The following is an 18,023-nucleotide window of genomic DNA, read 5'->3' on the forward strand; positions in this document are numbered from 1 at the left end:
GTCTGCACCACTGGTGTCTGACTTGTCCGTCTCCATCCTTCTTGTGATTTTAGTGCCAGTTTGTGTTGCTCATTATTAACTGCAATAGTTTCCAGGTTCCAGGTTTTTTTTGCTCAATAACAGATGTGATTTTAAATCAAATATATTTATGTAAAAGTAAGATTGCAGATTTTAAAGCCTACTTTAAAAAGTAAAAGTACACAGAAAACCTCTCTGTTACAGTAAAGCAAGTAATTCTAACTTATTACTTTCCACCTCTGAACAAGACGAATACTGTGTCTCAATTCGGGTACTTTCTTGAGAATACTAACATGCAGTACACGTACACTATGTACTTCATTGCTTAATGCGTTAATTTTGACAGGGTAGTGTTGTCTCAAATCAAACACTGCTGTGCACTAACCGGAAATGACTATCGCAAGATTGCACAATCCCCCCTCAGCACAGAGGCCGCCTGCAGAGCTCCAAAATTACAGAGTAACTACAGACCGCTGGCTGGCCTCGCTAGCTTCTCCCGTGGGTTGGCGCGAGCTTCCCCTGCCGCCACTTGCGGAGCTTCTCAATTCCGAAAACATTCAAGCACATTTTTGATCCGCCATCATTTTTCGGAAAACTGTCAATGTCAACCTCAAAACTTTTCAGAAGTGTTTTTAGTGATGAAATAGTGTCTAAAACTTGTAAAAGACATTCTGTTGTTGGCCTCTCTCTCTGCTGCTTCCCACTTCTCCCATGTTGTTGGTCCTGCCCCTTCCGCTACGTAGCTAAAATGGCGGTCATTGAAGTGTCCACCGTTCCACACTCAACTTTTTAGCTGTTATGAGTTCACCATCCGGGTACTCACAGTGCACTGCATTTTGCCATACTTCTTTGTGTGAACATACTTATGCCCTCAAAATAGTAAGTGTAAGTATGGAAGTGCGCAAATTGAGACAACATAAGACTCCACAGCTCTGTAAGGCTGTACTTAGGCACAGTGGTGCACTGAGCTAAATGCTAACATCAGCATGCTAACATGCTCAAACTGACAATGCTAAGATGCTGATGTTTAGCAGGTACAACGTTTACCATGTTCACCAGCATGTTAATTTACTAACCTTTTCTAATTAGCACTAAATACAAAGTACAGCTTAGGCTAATGAGAATGTCATTCATTTTGCGGCGATTTAATGTACTGGGTAAACTTTTCACACGATGATTGTGCTGATTCTTTTCATTCTATGAGGAACATAAATATTTGTACTAAATTTTACAGCGACCCATCCAATAGTTGTCGAGATTTATCATGACAAAATAAAAATGTCAGCTTCATGGATTCCCTTGCAAAAAGGACTGTGTCACAGTGGTACTTTCCTGTTAAACTAAAGGTTGAATAAAATAAAAACAATTCATCCTATGGGAGACGCCTGGACAAAATGCAGTCCCTGAAATGGTTGCCAAGATATAATGGTTGCAGGGCAAAAAATAAAAGCACTACATGTGGAAAGATTTTGAACTTTGGAAAAAATAAAAATTTTCAGTCTTTTAAAGAATCAAGGCCTTTAAAGCAAATCATTCTCTTTTTCAAATTGTCAAATTCTGTTGCCATACATTGTGTCATCATCTTTTCTCTAATTTACTGAAAGATAGAATTTTGGTCATTATATTCCTTTTTTAATCCTTTTGATATTTATCTCTTTCTCCGCTCTTCCTTCCAGTATATTTTTGGTTTCAATTCACTTCTGAAGCGCCGCCAGCCTTAATCCACATTCCATACACAAACACAGACACATGCACACTCTTTACGTAATGTGTCTTCTTTTGATCTGCATATGTGACAGTTTTAATAGTGTTGATTCTCAGGGCCTAAAAAACGTTTTGAACCATTCTTTTTGCACTGTGTATTTATGCTTTTCAGGGTCCTGTACACAACAGTAGCACTTACAATTAACCCTGGATATTAACTTAAGGTATATCTTGAGGCAATTATTGTACATTACAGTACAATGTCATGAACAACTATACTCCCCAAAGACAGTTAAGTCATCATGCTGCTTTAAAGTACAACATGAGTCATTCTCAATCTGCCTGACTAACCTACACGCATCTTTGCTTCTTCCTGTCTTTACTTTCATCTGTTTCTTCCTAAGATTTTCTTCATTCTGCACTTCTCTCCCAGTCCATCCATCTTTATACATGAAGTGGTAAAACCCTATTGTGTTTTTTCCTTGCTTCTGTCGCCAAGTGCTTGCTCATTTTGGGAACTGTTGGGTGTCTGTTATGAATATAACAAAGAGTACAGTCTAGACTTGCTCTATATGAAAAGTGCAATGAGATCATTTTTGTTATGGATTGGCACTAGGCCTATATGAAAAATTGAATTGAATATACCTGCATCTGTGTATGAGTGACTTTACTGTAACACTCCTCTTACCTCCACCAGATGTGGCATGGGGTTGAAGCCACACAGGTTACATACTTGGCTGTGACACTGTGTACAGGTGTTATAGTTGGATGGGTCAGAGCTGCCGATGTTCAGCTCTGTTTTACAAATAGGACAGTTCACTTTGGGCTTCACAGGCTCTGGAGCAGGTACAGGAGCCACCACAGGCTCGTGCTTCTGTTCCTGCAGATGAACAGGTGTTTGCTGATGTTGTTGTCCTTCCATTTGTTTTTGATGATGCGTGTGCGACTGTTGTTGCAGAATTCCTTGTTGATTGGGTATGGTCTTCTGCTTCTGGGTTGGTGCATGTGGTCCACCCATTGGGACAACTCCCATTTGGTTCGGCACATGAGGACCCCCCATTTGGCCAGGTGGATAAGGGCCTCCGATTTGGCTCGGGGCATGAGGGCCACCCATACCAAATGGTTTGGTGCCAGGGGCCCCTTGTTGCTGCCTGTTGTCAGGAGTTGCATTACTGAACTGCACCTTGCTTTGTGCAGGGTTTGGCTGGGTGGAGGCGGTGGGTAGAGGGTCAACACTGATCAGGGTACTAGCCTGATTGAGCAGCGATGCCCCAAAGCCAAACAGTTTGGTCAGGCCATCCTGGGCAGGAGGAGGTGCTTGACTCTGAGGCCTGTGGACTGGGGAGGAGCCAGTGCTTCTGGTCTGATCAAGGCGCCACTCTTTAGACTGGTACATTTGAGAACCAACACCCAAATCAGACTGGGAGCGTGCCTTGGTCAAGCCAGGCAGGGGTACAGCGCCAGTGTGGGGAATTCGAGGACCCCCAGGCTGGTTGGGGCCTCCTGTGAGACCTCTGACAGCTCCTGGAGCTCCTGAACCTCCCTGGGAGTACAGGTCAGACCTCATGCCCTGCTGAAAAGGCACTGTCTGAGTCTGGTGGCCACCGGGGACTGCGTGTCTCTGCAAGCCTGGGGAGGTATGAGGTTGAGTCTGGGGCCCTGGCTGAGTCGCAGGGTATGACTCGGGCTGAGATCGGGGATTCTGCTGGGACTGGGAGTAGGGATGTATCTCGCTGTAGGGCTGCTGCTGCTGCTGCTGCTGCTGCTGCTGCTGCTGCTGCTGCTGCTGGGTGGGCTGACTCTCTGCCAAACGTTTGGGCTGTGCTGCTGCTGGCTGTGTTGGCTGAGGTGCAGATTGCTGAGGCTGGACAATGTGTTTGGCTTGGTGGGAAGGCGAGTGAATCTGCTGTTGGCTCTTAGAGCGAGGCGTGGTCATATCAATGCCAAGAGCTCTCTGCATCTGACAATTCAGACACAGCCACTCCTGGACCTGCAAACAGAAAACAGACAGGTTTGATGTCATTTTCAACCTCTTAAAATCTATATTTCCTTGGAAAAATCACTTTAGTTTGTCTGTTTGACAATATCACACACATATTATGTATCAGCTTATTCCGACTCTTCATTGGAGCTATGTAATTACACTGAGTGAAATGTTTCAACCTAAAACTTTTGTTATGACTGTATCAATCCATGAAATGGACACATTCTAGATGTATTGATACATAATTCCTAACGTATTTGATATCTTTGGTATTTCCACTGAAATTTAAGAAATGTTTCTGTTGGTTTGAACAATGATTGGCAGCACAAGAGGTGTACGTGCTTGACTGCATCAGTAAGGTTAAAGAGGTAATGACCATTGTAAGTTTGCTTTAGTGATGTAAGACACATCTTCATGCTGAAACCAGGACAGTATAGATATAAACATATGATATGTAATCACTATGATTCACTAATTTTTTGAGATACTTTCACAAAATTGTAGCCTTTTTGGCAGGTACTCCATCCCTCTCACATTCATCCATCCTTGAATGCTCATGCTGCTGTTATTCTTCGGGCATTCTTCTTCGTTTGTTTTATTGGCAGGTGCAGTTTGAGTGATTGACGAGTGGTTACAGCTAATGTATTACATACATTGGGGGTGAATGTAGGAAACATATCAAATACAGCCAGCGGGGTTTTTTAATTTTCTTTTAGAAAGTTTAAAAATATGGGACATATATGAAAAAATATTTAAACAACAGCTGGAAAGAATGGTAAAATACGGGAGTCTTTCTAGCTTTACAGCATGATCCCATGTTCTGTTGACTTAGCGGCTACAGCCACTGCTAGAGCCTGACATCCTCCTTAAATATTTACTTTGTAGCTGTCTTTTATATACTCTTGCTTCTCTTCTCCCTGTTTTTTCTCTTCTTCATGTCCCCTCTATTTTCCCCCTTACACTTTCCATTTTTGTTGTTTCCCCTCTTTTTCCCCATTTTACTGTTCTCTCTTTGATCAGGTTGAAAAATGTCAGCCTTGTTCCTTGAAAAGCTGAAACTAATCCTCCCATGTTGTGTTGCCATAATTACATATGATGAAGATGGCGAGAGGAAGATGAAGAGAGATACATACTGAGAAAGAAAAGGGTAGCTGGATATTTGTTTTTAATCCTTTGGCCCTCTCCATTCCTCTGCTTTTTAAGCAACATCACAAGAGACACATCAAGGAATAGATAGAATAGGATAGAGCAAGGGATGGAGCGACAGGAAAGAGTAGGGATGAGATGGACAGGAAGCGAACAATAGAGGGAGAGGAGTCAGCTGTTTTAGAATCCAGGCAGCACTTCAGCTCTCATCAAGTCTTAATCAACAGCACAGCAGAACAGGATATCCACATCTTCTTCATTGTGGTTAAAACCAGTGACTCCTTTACAAACCTGAGTCCTGTTGCTAACAGGTGATGAAGAATCAAGTTGCGAAGGATTTGATTTTACCAGGCATAACACATATGTTACAAATATTTATAGAATAGGTTATATATATATATATATATATATATATGTTATGTAGTTACAATAAAAAGTAGCCTTGAAATTATTGCCATATTTGTGCTGTATCGGTATCCTGCAGCCTCAACTGTTTGCTGGTTATTAACAAAATAATTTGAGTGAACACAGTGCATACTGTTTAGTGTGAAGCATGTGTGACAGTAGGTTTAAAGGTGACCTATTAAGCTTTTCTGTATTTTCTGGCATATCTATAATGTTACAATGTCGGATGTTCATGTAAAATGTGGCCAAAGTTTAAAATGTTGTGGTAAACATATTTTAAAAAATCTCTGTGAGCCAAAATATCATATTTCTGTCAAACATGCAGCGTAGAACAACACGGCAGTCTTTTGTAGTTGAAGTTGTTCAATATGTTGTTAAGAAAGTGCCTTTCGGTTGTAAAGGTTATATATCGACAGGGACATTTTAGAGGACACACGCCACTCAATCACATTCACCATACAACTCTATGGGGAAAGCCTGTAATGGTAAAGATGGCGGTTATCCTGCCCCTCCCGCTAGAAAGCCAATCATCTGCTTTTAACAGCCAAAGTGGGAAACATATTTCAGCCAATTGTGTGGTTCTACTGACATATGGGTCTGTTTTATTTCTACTGCCCACGCATGGAAGTGGTGACGCATCCGTAGTAGAAGTAGAACCGGTCGGGAAAAACACTTTTCAAACCTTATTTTGGGGCAAAGTTGTCAAACTTTTACAGCGATTTTTATCAGATTTTAATGCTGATTCTATTCATGTAGTTTTTATGTCCCGGTGACCAGTGAAAGTGCATTCCTGGCTCTCTCCCCATTCATTCAGATAGGAGCCTGGTCTTGTTAGTCCAAAATAGCTGCCTGGAGGCGTTGCCAAGATAGCGGCCGAGTGGCATGACTTGCCTAAAAGGACTTTGGTATTGATAATCAAACTTAATGCCTTCTGAACCCAGTTTCATTGGATGTAGCAAGTTTTTAGGGAGCTAATGGTGATTTGCACATGAGCTAGCTGCACCAAGCAGAGGTGTCCTGCTGTAACCATTGTGGCTGCGGATTTTCTTGCTGTCCAACATTAAAGTCTGGATTGGATTCTGGCTCGAACATGTACATATGAGAATGTGCCATTTGTGTTTATATTGTAAACAATAGTTTGGGAAATAACAAACCGGTGTTTTGATAGTGTACACAGAAGCATGCATTCAAACACATTCAATCTAGCCTCTTCCACTTCCCCAGGGCACGCTTTAGGGTCTTGGCCAATCAGAAGACAGTAGGCTTATGGGGACAGGAGCATCTACAGCTTGTTTCAGACAGAGGCTGAAATTACGGCCTGCATGAAGTGCTAGAATGTTTTTATTTTTTACTTTGAGACATACAAAGCTACCATGCAGGAGTCACAAAACTACAATATAGAGCTTGAAATGCAGTAAAATAGAAACATTTTCAGCTGGAAGCGTTGTCTGTGCAATGGCATAATGCAATCAGGTGATATATGCGCCCTTAAAGCAGCAGCACAAAACTACACTTTTTGTTCATTGATTTCTCATTTCGTCTTTAACCAAGGACTCCCACTGAGACGTAATGGGGCTTTGCAGCATGTAACAACTGAAAATGTAACATCTGGCAGTTAATACAATAGCTAAATCGGGAGGAGAGTGCTACAAGTGAGTGGGTGGGGGAGAAGATTCTATAAAAGTCTATATTAAGCTTGGTGGTGAAACATTACCTCAATCAGATCTTTTTAATTAGTAGTTAATATAGCTTACTTGTCTAAGAACAATAAAATGTGCATTTGCTTTTTCACAACATGCTGACATGCCATAGTATGAAAGACACAGGTGTTGTTAATATGATTATGGAGAATATTTTTTGATTCAGACATCATTGATTTTATTATTTACACCTGGATATTCAAAGATCAGAATACAGAGTAAATTCACTTGATTTTTTAGTTTGCTGTTGACAATGCAAATCACAATGAAAAGATGGGAAAGAATAAAACAATTTGTGGTCCTAGAGACATTTTCAAAAACAAAGAATTAAATTATTATAATTAACCTTTTTTTCCCCTTCTTTCATGGTGTTATGCTAACATACATTTCTAGTATACTAACTGCTATAACATAAAATAAATTGGGGGACATTATTTCTGTTTGCAGATGGATAATAGAGATCACATAATAATGCGGACAACACCTTGTTTATTAAAAATAACATCATCTGACCATTCAAAACTGTCTCAGGCCTATTGCCCTGTCACATGATAGCTTTGATAATGTCTGTACCTCAAAGCATTAAAGTACAGGTCAAAAGTACTGACCTAAATTTTGTGTTAATCGGACAGACCTCTGTGGAGCTATGACATCACTTCCTGTTTTGACCGTAACCTACAGGAAGTTGTTTCTTTATAGGTTGGGCTTTTATTGGATCATCAAAATTATTTTAATAATGTTTTTATCATGATTTTTCTTTGCAAGAAATGGACGTACATCACAAGACGCAGCTCAATTCAGTGAACACGTGGAAATAAGAATGTGCAACATACTGTGTGGGAGATATACGCCAAAATGCATTTACCTTGATTAAAGCTCCACCTGACATCTGAGGTGTCTGCAGCAGTCTATACTAGACCTGTAATTTTCACTTACATGAAGTTTACAGTTTAGGCTGCAGTATGAATTACTTAAGGAAGAATAAAAATTAATTTCCAAATAATAAGTAGTGTGATTAACTATTACTGATTTCATGTGTTTTGAGTTTGTTACTATTGCTAACAAATTCAATTTTGCCAATGTAACTTTAAGAAAAGTAAGTTATGCTAAGCTAGTATCTGTGTTACTGTAAGTACAGGGGATTCTGTGGTTAACTATGACAGTGAAAAGTTCCTGTGCTTTAAGTTTCTTTTTACTCCTGCCTCAGGGCTGTACCACTCCAGGTAACATAGGCAGAGGGTATTCAGTGGTGCTTTCACTGTCTGATGGATTATAACCATGTCCTGAACTGGGGTCAGAGAGGCTGTGGTCATCATCTGAACGGTCTATTGGCTTGTTATACTGTTGGGCCTTCTACAGCCTCTACAGTGAGAATGTCTATCTCTACAGAGTTGGTAGACATGGAAGTCACACTCAATGCCCTCCTGCTGTTTTTTGGTCATCAATTGAATAGTCAATGAGCTCAGGAGCTCCACACGCCATAAGCCAAAAATTCTTAGACTAGCTGTCTATCTGCAGGCAGCTAAATTTAAAGAAATTTTAGGAAGTAATTCCATCAGCTTTTTATTCATTACCATGTCTCAATATAATGTGCTAATTTGCTAAATTTTTCTAATGCTAATTTCAGTCCTTCCCAAATTGATCAGATTGATAGTGCTTCAGGCTCACAGTGAATGACACTCGACTCTGTTGCCTCTCTAAAAAAGAAGATATAAAAAACAAAGACCGTTAGCTCCATGGCAAACACCAAAACTCGCAAATTAAAGCAAACATCACCTAAAATTGAAAGGAAATAGCTTTCCACCAATCTGGAAGAATCTCGTTTAATCTGGCAAGATAGTCTTAAAACTTATAGGAAGGCCTTCCGTAATGTCAGAGTTGCGTATTACTCGAATTTAATAGAGGAAAATAAGAACAAGATTTTAGGATTTGGAGTAAATTATGTCACAGCGACAGCACTGGTGAAAATAATAAATGACCTTCTAATTGCATCAGACAAAGGACTTGCCTCTGTACTGGTCTTATTAGATCTAATGCTGCATTTCATACTATTGATCATCACATGATATTACAGAGACTGGAACAATTAATTGGAATTAAAGGAACCACTTTAAGCTGGTTTAAGTCCTATGTAACAGAGCAATCTCAATTTATACATGTTAACGATGAATCCTCCATGGACGCCAAAGTTAATAACGGAGTTCTGCAGGGATCTGTGCTGGGACCAATCCAGTTCCCCTTATATATGCTTCCTTCAGGCAATATTATCATGAAACTCTCCATAAACTTTCATTGTTATGCAGATGATACTCAATTGTATCTATCGATCAAACACCTTAGAGATGCATTATTTAAAGATATAGTTACTCTAGTTGGCATCGCCCTGGCCTCCAGCACAACCGTGAGGAGTTATGTTTGATCAGGACATGTCCTTTAAATCTCACATTAATGAAACTTCAAGGACCACTTTTTTTCACCTACATGTCTCAAAATGCTGTGGAAAAACTAGTCCATGCATTTTGTACTTCTGGATCACAGCAATTCTTTATTATCTGGCAGCTCAAAAAAGTCTGTTAAGACTCCTCAGCTGATCCAGAATGCTACAGCACAGGAAACAGGAAAATAAATCATATTTCTCCTGTTTTAGCTTCTCTGCACTGGCTCCCTGTAAAACCTAGAATAGAATTTATAACCCTTCTGCTCTTTATGGTAAGGCACCATCTTATCTTAAAGAGCTCATTGTACCTTATTACCCAACCTGAGCACTGCATTCCTAGAATGAAGAGTTACTTTTTTCTTAGAGTCTCCAAAAGTAGAATGGGAGCCAGAGCCTTTAGCCATCAGGCTCCTCTCTTGTAGTACGAGGTTCCATTTTGGGTTCAGGAGGCAGACACCATCTCCATATTTAAGAGTAGGCTTAAGATTTTCCTCTTTGATAAAGCTTATAATTAGGGCTGGCTCAGGTGAGTCCAGAACCATCCCTTAGTTATGCTGCTATAGGCCTAGACTGCCGGGGGATTTCCCATGATGCACTGAGCTCCTCTCTCCTCCTCTCTCTCTCCATCTGTCTGCAACCTTATCCCATTAATGCATGTTACTAATTCAACTTCTTCCCCTTCCCGCAGTCTAGTGCTTCCTCTTCCCTCTCCTCCAATCGCTTTCTACAGGTGTTTCTGGCTCTGGAGCTGAGGAATCTGGATCTATGGTTGCAAGTCGCCTGCACCTACCATGTTTCTGCTAGACACCCTTTGCTACATTATTACTAGTTCTATTGTTATTATTATCCTTAACATTACTATAATTATCACTATTATTCATTTTCAGTCTGTACCACTACTATCTTCACTGTTTGTATTTCTGTGTGAATATTGTGTTGGCTGCTCCCCCGCACCCTCTCAGCCCTCTGTCTCTCTCTCTCTCTTTCCCTCGTCCCCCAACTCAAGGGTTCTGCCTCTTAAAAGGAAGTTTATCGTTGCCTCTGTCGCTATGTGCTTGCTCATGGTGGGAAATGTTGAGTCTGTAAATAATATCACAGAAAGTATGGTCTACACCTGCTCTACAGGAAAAGTGCAATTAAACACAGTATCTCAAAACAGTGAGTACACCCTTCACATTTTTGTAAATATTTGATTACATCTTTTAATGTGACAACACTGAAGAAATGACACTGCTAAAACCCTATTGAGCATCTGTGTAGCATCCTCAAACAGAATGTGGAGGAGCGCATGGAGGAGTGGAAGAGGTCTCCAGTGGCAACCTGTGAAGCTCTGGTGAACTCCATGCCCAAGAGGGTTATGGCAGTGCTGGAAAATAATGGTGGTAACACAAAATATTGACACTTTGGGCCCAATTTGGACATTTTCACATAGGGGTGTACTCACTTTTGTTGCCAGTGCCTAGACATTAATAGCTGTATGATGTTATGTTATTTTGAGGGGACAGCAAATTTACACTTTTATACAAGCTGTACACTCACTACTTTACATTGACCCTTCACTTCATCCTCCAGCACCTGGACTCTCCAGGAACCTACACCAGGATCCTGTTTGTGGATTTCAGCTCTGCTTTCAACACCATCATCTGGCTCACCCTGCATCCTGCACCCTGCTGCAGGACAAGCTCCTGAAGTTTGCGGATGACACCACCCTCATCCGGCTCATCTCTGTTGGGGATGAGTCTGCCCACAGGTGGGAGATTGACCATCTGGTCAACTGGTGCAGCCAGAACCACCTGGAGCTCAACCCTCTGAAGACAGTAGAGATGGCAGTGGACTTCAGAAAGAGCACAGCCCCACCCTCCCCCATCATCCTGTGTGAATTCCTAGTCACCACTGTGGACTCCTTCCGCTTCCTGGGCACCATCATCTCCCAGGACCTCAAGTGGGAGCTGAGCATCACCTCCTTCACCAAGAAGGCCCAACAGAGGATGCACTTCCTGTGGCAGTTGAAGAAGTTCAGCCTGCCAAAGACAATGATGGTGCACTTCTACGCTGTCATCATTGACTCCATCCTCACCTCCTCCATCACCATCTCGTTATCATTCACTCTGCAGAGAAGGTGATTGGCTGCAGTCTTCTATCTCTTCAGGACCTGTACACCTCCAGGACTCTGAGGCATGCAGGAAAGATTGCAGCTGACCTCTCCCATCCCGGTAACAAACTGTAACAGTCAGGCAGGAGGCTGTGGTCCATCAGGAACAAAATCTCTCGCCATAAAAACAGCTTCTACCTTCTGCAGCTAGCCTCATTAACAAGGCCCCAGGTGCCTCACTGACACTTCCCCCTTCCCTCTCAAATACTGTATATCTTTGCACATGTAAATATTATTTCATTTCACATCATTGCACATACCCGGTATATTGCACATATTTGTTGTTTGTTAAGTGTTAATAGTTATTCTTCTATGTTTTATATTTTGTCAATTTATTTATTTATATCATCTCATTATTGCACATTTATATATTTCTACATTTATTTATCAACTGTATGATTGTTTAAGTGTAACACCTTATCTCCAAAGCAAATTCCTCATACATGTAAAAAAACACTACTAGGCAATAAAGTTCTTTCTGATTCTGATTGTAGAACAGTGTAATTTCTTCAGTGTTGTCACATGAAAAGATATAATCAAATATTTACACCAGTGTGAGGGGTGTACTAACTTTTGTGAGATACTGTAACTGTTGTTGTGAATTGGTGCTATTTTGTCACCCCCTTTGAGCTGTTGTGAAGGTGATTTTTGAGGCAGTAGGTCTGGGTGATGCTACAGTTTTGAGATGGTAGGCTCAGTGGTTTTTCCCATTGCCTTGGAAGCAAAGAGTTTCCCAAGCCTCCTGTGTCACCTTCCTTATGTCCTACATTGAGAGGTTACCTTGATGTGTCCTAAGTACAATGTCAGTGTGCACACATGGGTAAAGGTTCTGTAAGAACAAGGACTTAAAGATGGGGGTTTCTTTCACACCTGGTGCATTCTTGCCCTGGAAGTACACATACCTCAAATGTTTATAAAATAATTCCAGGATGCTCACATTTAAAATGTCTGATTTGGGGGGCTGCAATCATTGCTGTGATCTTGTCAGCAGTAGAAGAGAATTCTTCTTCTGCTTGATGGAGCTCTTTGGAGTCATTTCTGACACTGGGAGGTTGTGTCTGTAAAACTTGTGCACAGCTTTATATGGATAGCTTTGGATGCAGTTTGTGCATCACACTTATGTTGGGGATAAGGGTTAAAATGGCATCAAGATTTAAATTAAATAATAATAATTATTGCTATTATTTAATAATAAATAATACAATGTAACTTAAAGTCAGATCCACTCTAAACAATTAATTTGGAATTCTGGGTGGCAGATGTTTCATGTCCAGACCTACAAAAACCCTCTAGGAGCAGTTCTCTAAACCCAACAGGAGAATTAATTTGATCTACTTGAATTTTTCACTGTGCAATCTAAAGGCATTGACGATTAAAAGTTGTACTACTTGTGAGTTTTTTTAAAGGGTATGTCTGTGGGGTGGCATCAAAGATTGATGATTTGCCATATAACAGAGGTTGTTGGTACTTTAAAGTACATGCTCACATCTGTGACAAATTTTACAATGATTGATAAGAGCCCTGCCCTGAACACATCTACATGCAAATATTCACTCAATGTCGCGACCTACTGTAAACAGGACCTCATTTAATTTAAATTACATTTTGTCAGTGTAGTCCACACTTGATGTACTGGGACATAACATATGATTTGCAGATGTTCTGTAGCGCCACACAGGGGACACAGAGGGTGACGTTTAACTACTTTGTGAGGTGTCTCCTAACCTCCTGCCACTGCACCGCTGCCACACCGTGCCCTGCTGCACATCACGGCGTGAGGGCCTGTCCAATGCTGCTTGCAGCATTAATTGGTGTTTGTGCCCTGGGATGGCACAGGTAACCACCAAGACTCAAATCTGTAGGGTAGCTGGCATGGAAACTGCTGATTCTAGTAAGAAAAACAGCCAAGAGATGAGATCATGCTTCACTTTCAATAGGATCATTGCACGTTTAATCCTGCTCAAAGGAATTAAGGGACCACTTCATGTCAATTAAACTTCAGCCGCCAAGTAGCGCAACAGACTGTCCAGGAGCTCACTGACGCCCCGATCCAGGTCTGTAAGGAGTCATTCACAGATATTGTTGGGAGTGCATACAGGCACATGGGCGCCATACCCCCAATGGCTCACATTATGAGTTGCCATGATGCAAGTCACTCAAGCTGGATCAGCCTGTGATTTCAGTTTTTTACTTCAGTGTGATTTTGAATCCAGCCCTCAACCGCTTGAAGATTTTTGATTTTCTAATATATCAGTCTTCTTCACCTCCTGTGGTCATGTTCTCTGTCTGAAGTCTTTCCTGTCTGCCAAGGTATGTTGAGATTTGATAATTGTCACCGGATACTGACACTGGGGCTGATAGTTTAAACCTGTCACCAAAGGCAAGCATCAACCTCCTATCAATCAAAGAGAGCCTCTTAACCTCCTTTCTCACTCGCCTCACCCCACCATCCAGCTCTGAATAACTTTGGATTAATCTGTCCTTTCTTTCTTTACTTCTCAGGCAAATCTCCCTCTATCTCGCTCTGAATGCCAAATACTGTAGTGTTTGGCTCCTGTCTTCACATCACACTTGAGTAGAATGATCTCTCTCTCTCTCTCACACACACACACATACACACAGAGTCACAACCTGTACTTTTTCCTTCTGCACATTAATGGAGATTCTCTCAGTTCCTCAGGAAGGAATTACTGCCACTTGTTGAGACCTTACATTCATTGTCTATCACAAACACACTTACAGACCCACAGTAAAAAGTCATACATACACAACACACACATAGCTTGCATGCTCCTTTGCTCATTCATGCATATTCTATTTCTTCAATTATGTACTCTTTTTGCATACATAAATATAAAGATACACTATATTGCCACAAGTTTTAGGACACCCCTCCAAATCATTTAATTGAGGCCACATGTGTATAAAATCAAGCACTTAGGCACACAGACTGCTTCTACAAACATTTGTGAATAGGTCGCTCTCAGGAGCTCAGTGAATTCAAGCATGGTGCCGAGATAGGTTGCCACCTGTGCAATAAGTCCATTTGTGAAATTTCCTCACTACTAAATATTCCACGATTGACTGTTAGTGGTATTATAACAAAATGGAAGCGATTGGGAACAATAGAACATCAGCCGCAAAGTGGTAGGCCACATAAAATCACAGAGTGGAGTCAGCGCATGCTGAGGCATACAGTATGCAGAAGTCATCAACTTTCTGCAGAGCTAATAGCTACAGACCTCCAAACATTGTGTGACAACAGTGCTGTATAGAGCTTCAAGGAATGGGTTTCCATGACCGAGCAGCTGCATCCAAGCCTTCCATCACCAAGTGCAATGCAAAGCGTTGGATGCAGTGGTGTAAAGTACGCCGCCACTGGACACTAGAGCAATGGAGATGTGTTCTTTGGAGTGACAAATCACACTTCTCTGTCTGGCAATCCAACAGACGAGTCCGGGTCTGGAGGTTGCCAGGAGAACGGTACTTGCTTGACTGCATTGTGCCAAGTGTAAAGTTTGTGGGAAGGGGGATTATGGTGTCGGATTGTTTTTCAAGTGTTGGGCTTGGCCCCTTAGTTCCAGTGAAATGAACTGTTAATGCTTCAGCATACCAAGACATTTTGGACAATTTCATGCTCCCAACTTTGTGGCAACAGTTTGGGGATGGCCCCTTTGGGTTCCAATATGACTGTGCACCAGTGCACAAAGCAAGGTCCATCAAGACATGGATGAGCAAGTTTGATGTGGAGAACTTGACTGGCTGGCACAGAGTCCTGACCCCAACCTAATAGAACACCTTTGGGATGAATAAGAGCGGATACTGAAAGCCAAGCCTTCTCGTCCAACATCTGTGCCTGACCTCACAAATGCGCTTCTAAAAAAATGGTCAAGAACTCCCATGTACACACTCCTAAACCTTGTGAACAGTCTTCCCAGAAGAGTTGAAGCTATTATATCTGCAATTCGTGGGCCAGCTCCATATTAAATCCTAGTGTTTAAGAATGGGTTGTCATCAACCTTCATGTGCATATAAAGGCAGGCGACCCAAAACTTTTGGCAAAATAGTGTAGTTAAATCTTGCCATTATCATTTTTTCCTATAGGAACTAAAATAAAATAGGAGGAATAGTGAGCAGGGAAGGATTTGTTGAAACTGATTTTCACTCAGCTTTTATGCTCTCTCTCTATCTCTCTTACTGACCTCATTTATCTCCCTCGCCTCAAACCATCTCTCTCACATCACTTTCTCTGCACTGGCTCGTTGACTTCCTTCACTCAGTTCAGTTCAGTCTTATTAACACTTCCTCGCACAGACCAGATAAAATCGTCTGTATCTGCTCAATCTGTTTTCAGACTCAAACTTCAGTGAATTTTGGAATAAACTTCCCTTTGTTAAAGGATTAAATTATATTAATATCCAAACACTATAAATCAGCATTATTTATTTATTGATTCCGTAGAAGCAGCCAAAAATCAACAAGAATATTCTCTTTCTAAGCAAATTTACAGTGGCAAAGAAAAGACATACATCAGGGAAAAAAAACACATACACACATACATCTCCTTGTCGAACCTGACCTACCTCAGTGAGGTGCGGGTTGGGGTTGAATCCACACTGGTTACAGACGGTGGCCTTACACTGGGTGCAGGTGTTGTAGTTGGGTCCAGTCGGTCGGTTGGAGAGCTCTGTAGTGGTGCAAACTGGGCACAGTTTGCTGCTCGGCATTGGTGCAATCTGCGGCACAGAGTAGGGCGAGGTGGGCGTCACTCCGTGGTCAGGAGACACAGAGCCTGTCCTGGAACCACTGAAGTCAACTTGGAGGTTTCGACGGGAAGCATGCTGACCAGGACTTTGACCTCCATGGCCTCCCATGCTGGACCCGGCTAGATCGTGACCCATCCCATGGCCAGAACCTGGGCCCTTCCCAGTGCTGAGCCCCAGGCTTGACTGCAGATGTCGGGGGGGAGTTGGACTTTCGTGAGCGGCCAGGCGGTAGGGCTCACCAGCTCGGGATCCTATTCCTCCACCAGTGCCCGTGCCCCCTCCTATTTCACCTCTTGCTCCTATTCCTCCCATTCCACCTCCTCCTATTCCTGTCATTCCTCTTCCTCCATGGCCTTCTTGATGCATGCCAGGCTTGGGGCTACCCATCAGACTCATTGGACCCCTGAAAAAGAGGGACAAAGCAAAAGAGATAAACATCAAATCAGATTATGACTTTCACTTATTGGTAAAGTCTAAATTACATTAAAAGTTCATGTTTTCTGTATGGATATTGTGTGTTGGCTGCCCCCCCCCCCTCCCCACTCAACCCAAACTGGTTGAGTCAGATGACCGGCCACCCTGAGCTATAGTTCTGCTCAAAGTTTCTGCCTCTTAAAAAGACGTTTTTCCTTGCTTCTGTTGCCAAGTGCTTGCTCACTGTGGGAATTGTTGGGTCTCTGTAAATAATATTACAAAGAGTACAGTCTAGACCTGCCTCATATGAAAAGTGCAAAGAGATGACTTTTGTTATGAATTGGTGCTATATAAATAAAACTGAAATTAATTGAATTTAACATATGTTACAAGTTAAGTGATCAAATATCCATACACCCCTATGATCAAAACTGTAAACACAACGCACTTCTTTACACTCAGTTTGCAATTCAATAATACACTTCCAGCAAAACTGGAAACATTACTATGTTTTGCTACATGATTTTGCCAATTGGCATTCCACATTAACACATGTGAAAACACTTTTAGATAATTAGTTCACTTACCAATGAGAGCTTGAGCACTATAAATAATCACAGGTAAACATTTGGTTTGGCTAACAATGGAGGCTGACATTGAACACAGAGTATGAGGGGTGAGAATTAAAAGAAGAAGAGGAGGACAAAGACGAGGAGGCGAAGAAGGAAGAGGATGAGGAAGAGGACGAGGCAGAGGATGAGGAGGTGAAGAAGTAGGAGGAGGGCAGGGGAGACGAAGAGAAGTAAGGAACATAATAACTGATGAAATCAGAGTTGTGGTTGACCATATTGTCAATCATGGTATGAGCTTGAGGGAAGCTGGGCAACGGGTTCAACCAAATGTCAACCGCTATACTGTTGCATGTATCATCCAGATATTTCGAAATGAGAACCGGTAATTAACTGTAAGTGCTGTACAGCACTGGTACTGGTTCAGTAATATGCAGTGAAATTACAAGGATCACTACTACTAAACCAATCAAATGTTTTTACAGAATTGCAAGAAAACCAGTATCTGGTGAAAGAGGCTGAGTGTTCACCCTAGAGCAGGAGACCCACATTGGAAATATGGTCATTGCAAATATCTGCATCAAACTCAGAAAACTACAGGACCACATACTAGCAGATAACACAGTGTTCCAAAACATCAACAGAGTGAGTCTCTCTGCTCTGTCTCGTCTACTAAAATGTAACATAGTTAGGATGAAGCAGCTGTACAGAGTCCCTTTCAGAAGAAA

General features: G+C 41.7%; 1 protein-coding gene across 1 annotated transcript in view; it reads right to left on the reverse strand.

Moving 5' to 3' along the window:
• Positions 1-2,229: 2,229 nt before the first annotated feature.
• Positions 2,230-18,023, reverse strand: part of LOC119905968 (protein piccolo-like) — a 28,920-nt gene continuing 13,126 nt past the window's right edge. Inside the window, exons 2-3 of the mRNA XM_038723412.1 lie at positions 16,130-16,715; positions 2,230-3,712 (exon numbers count right to left, since the gene is read on the reverse strand). Of these exons, the coding sequence (XP_038579340.1) occupies positions 2,390-3,712; positions 16,130-16,715 (1,909 nt within the window). The 3' untranslated portion in view covers positions 2,230-2,389. The remainder of the gene's footprint in view (positions 3,713-16,129; positions 16,716-18,023) is intronic.

Source organism: Micropterus salmoides, unplaced genomic scaffold, assembly GCF_014851395.1.
Source record: "Micropterus salmoides isolate LMB-PRFRI ecotype aquatic unplaced genomic scaffold, ASM1485139v1 Ms_hic_scaffold_16, whole genome shotgun sequence".
NCBI classification, from domain to species: domain Eukaryota; kingdom Metazoa; phylum Chordata; class Actinopteri; order Centrarchiformes; family Centrarchidae; genus Micropterus; species Micropterus salmoides.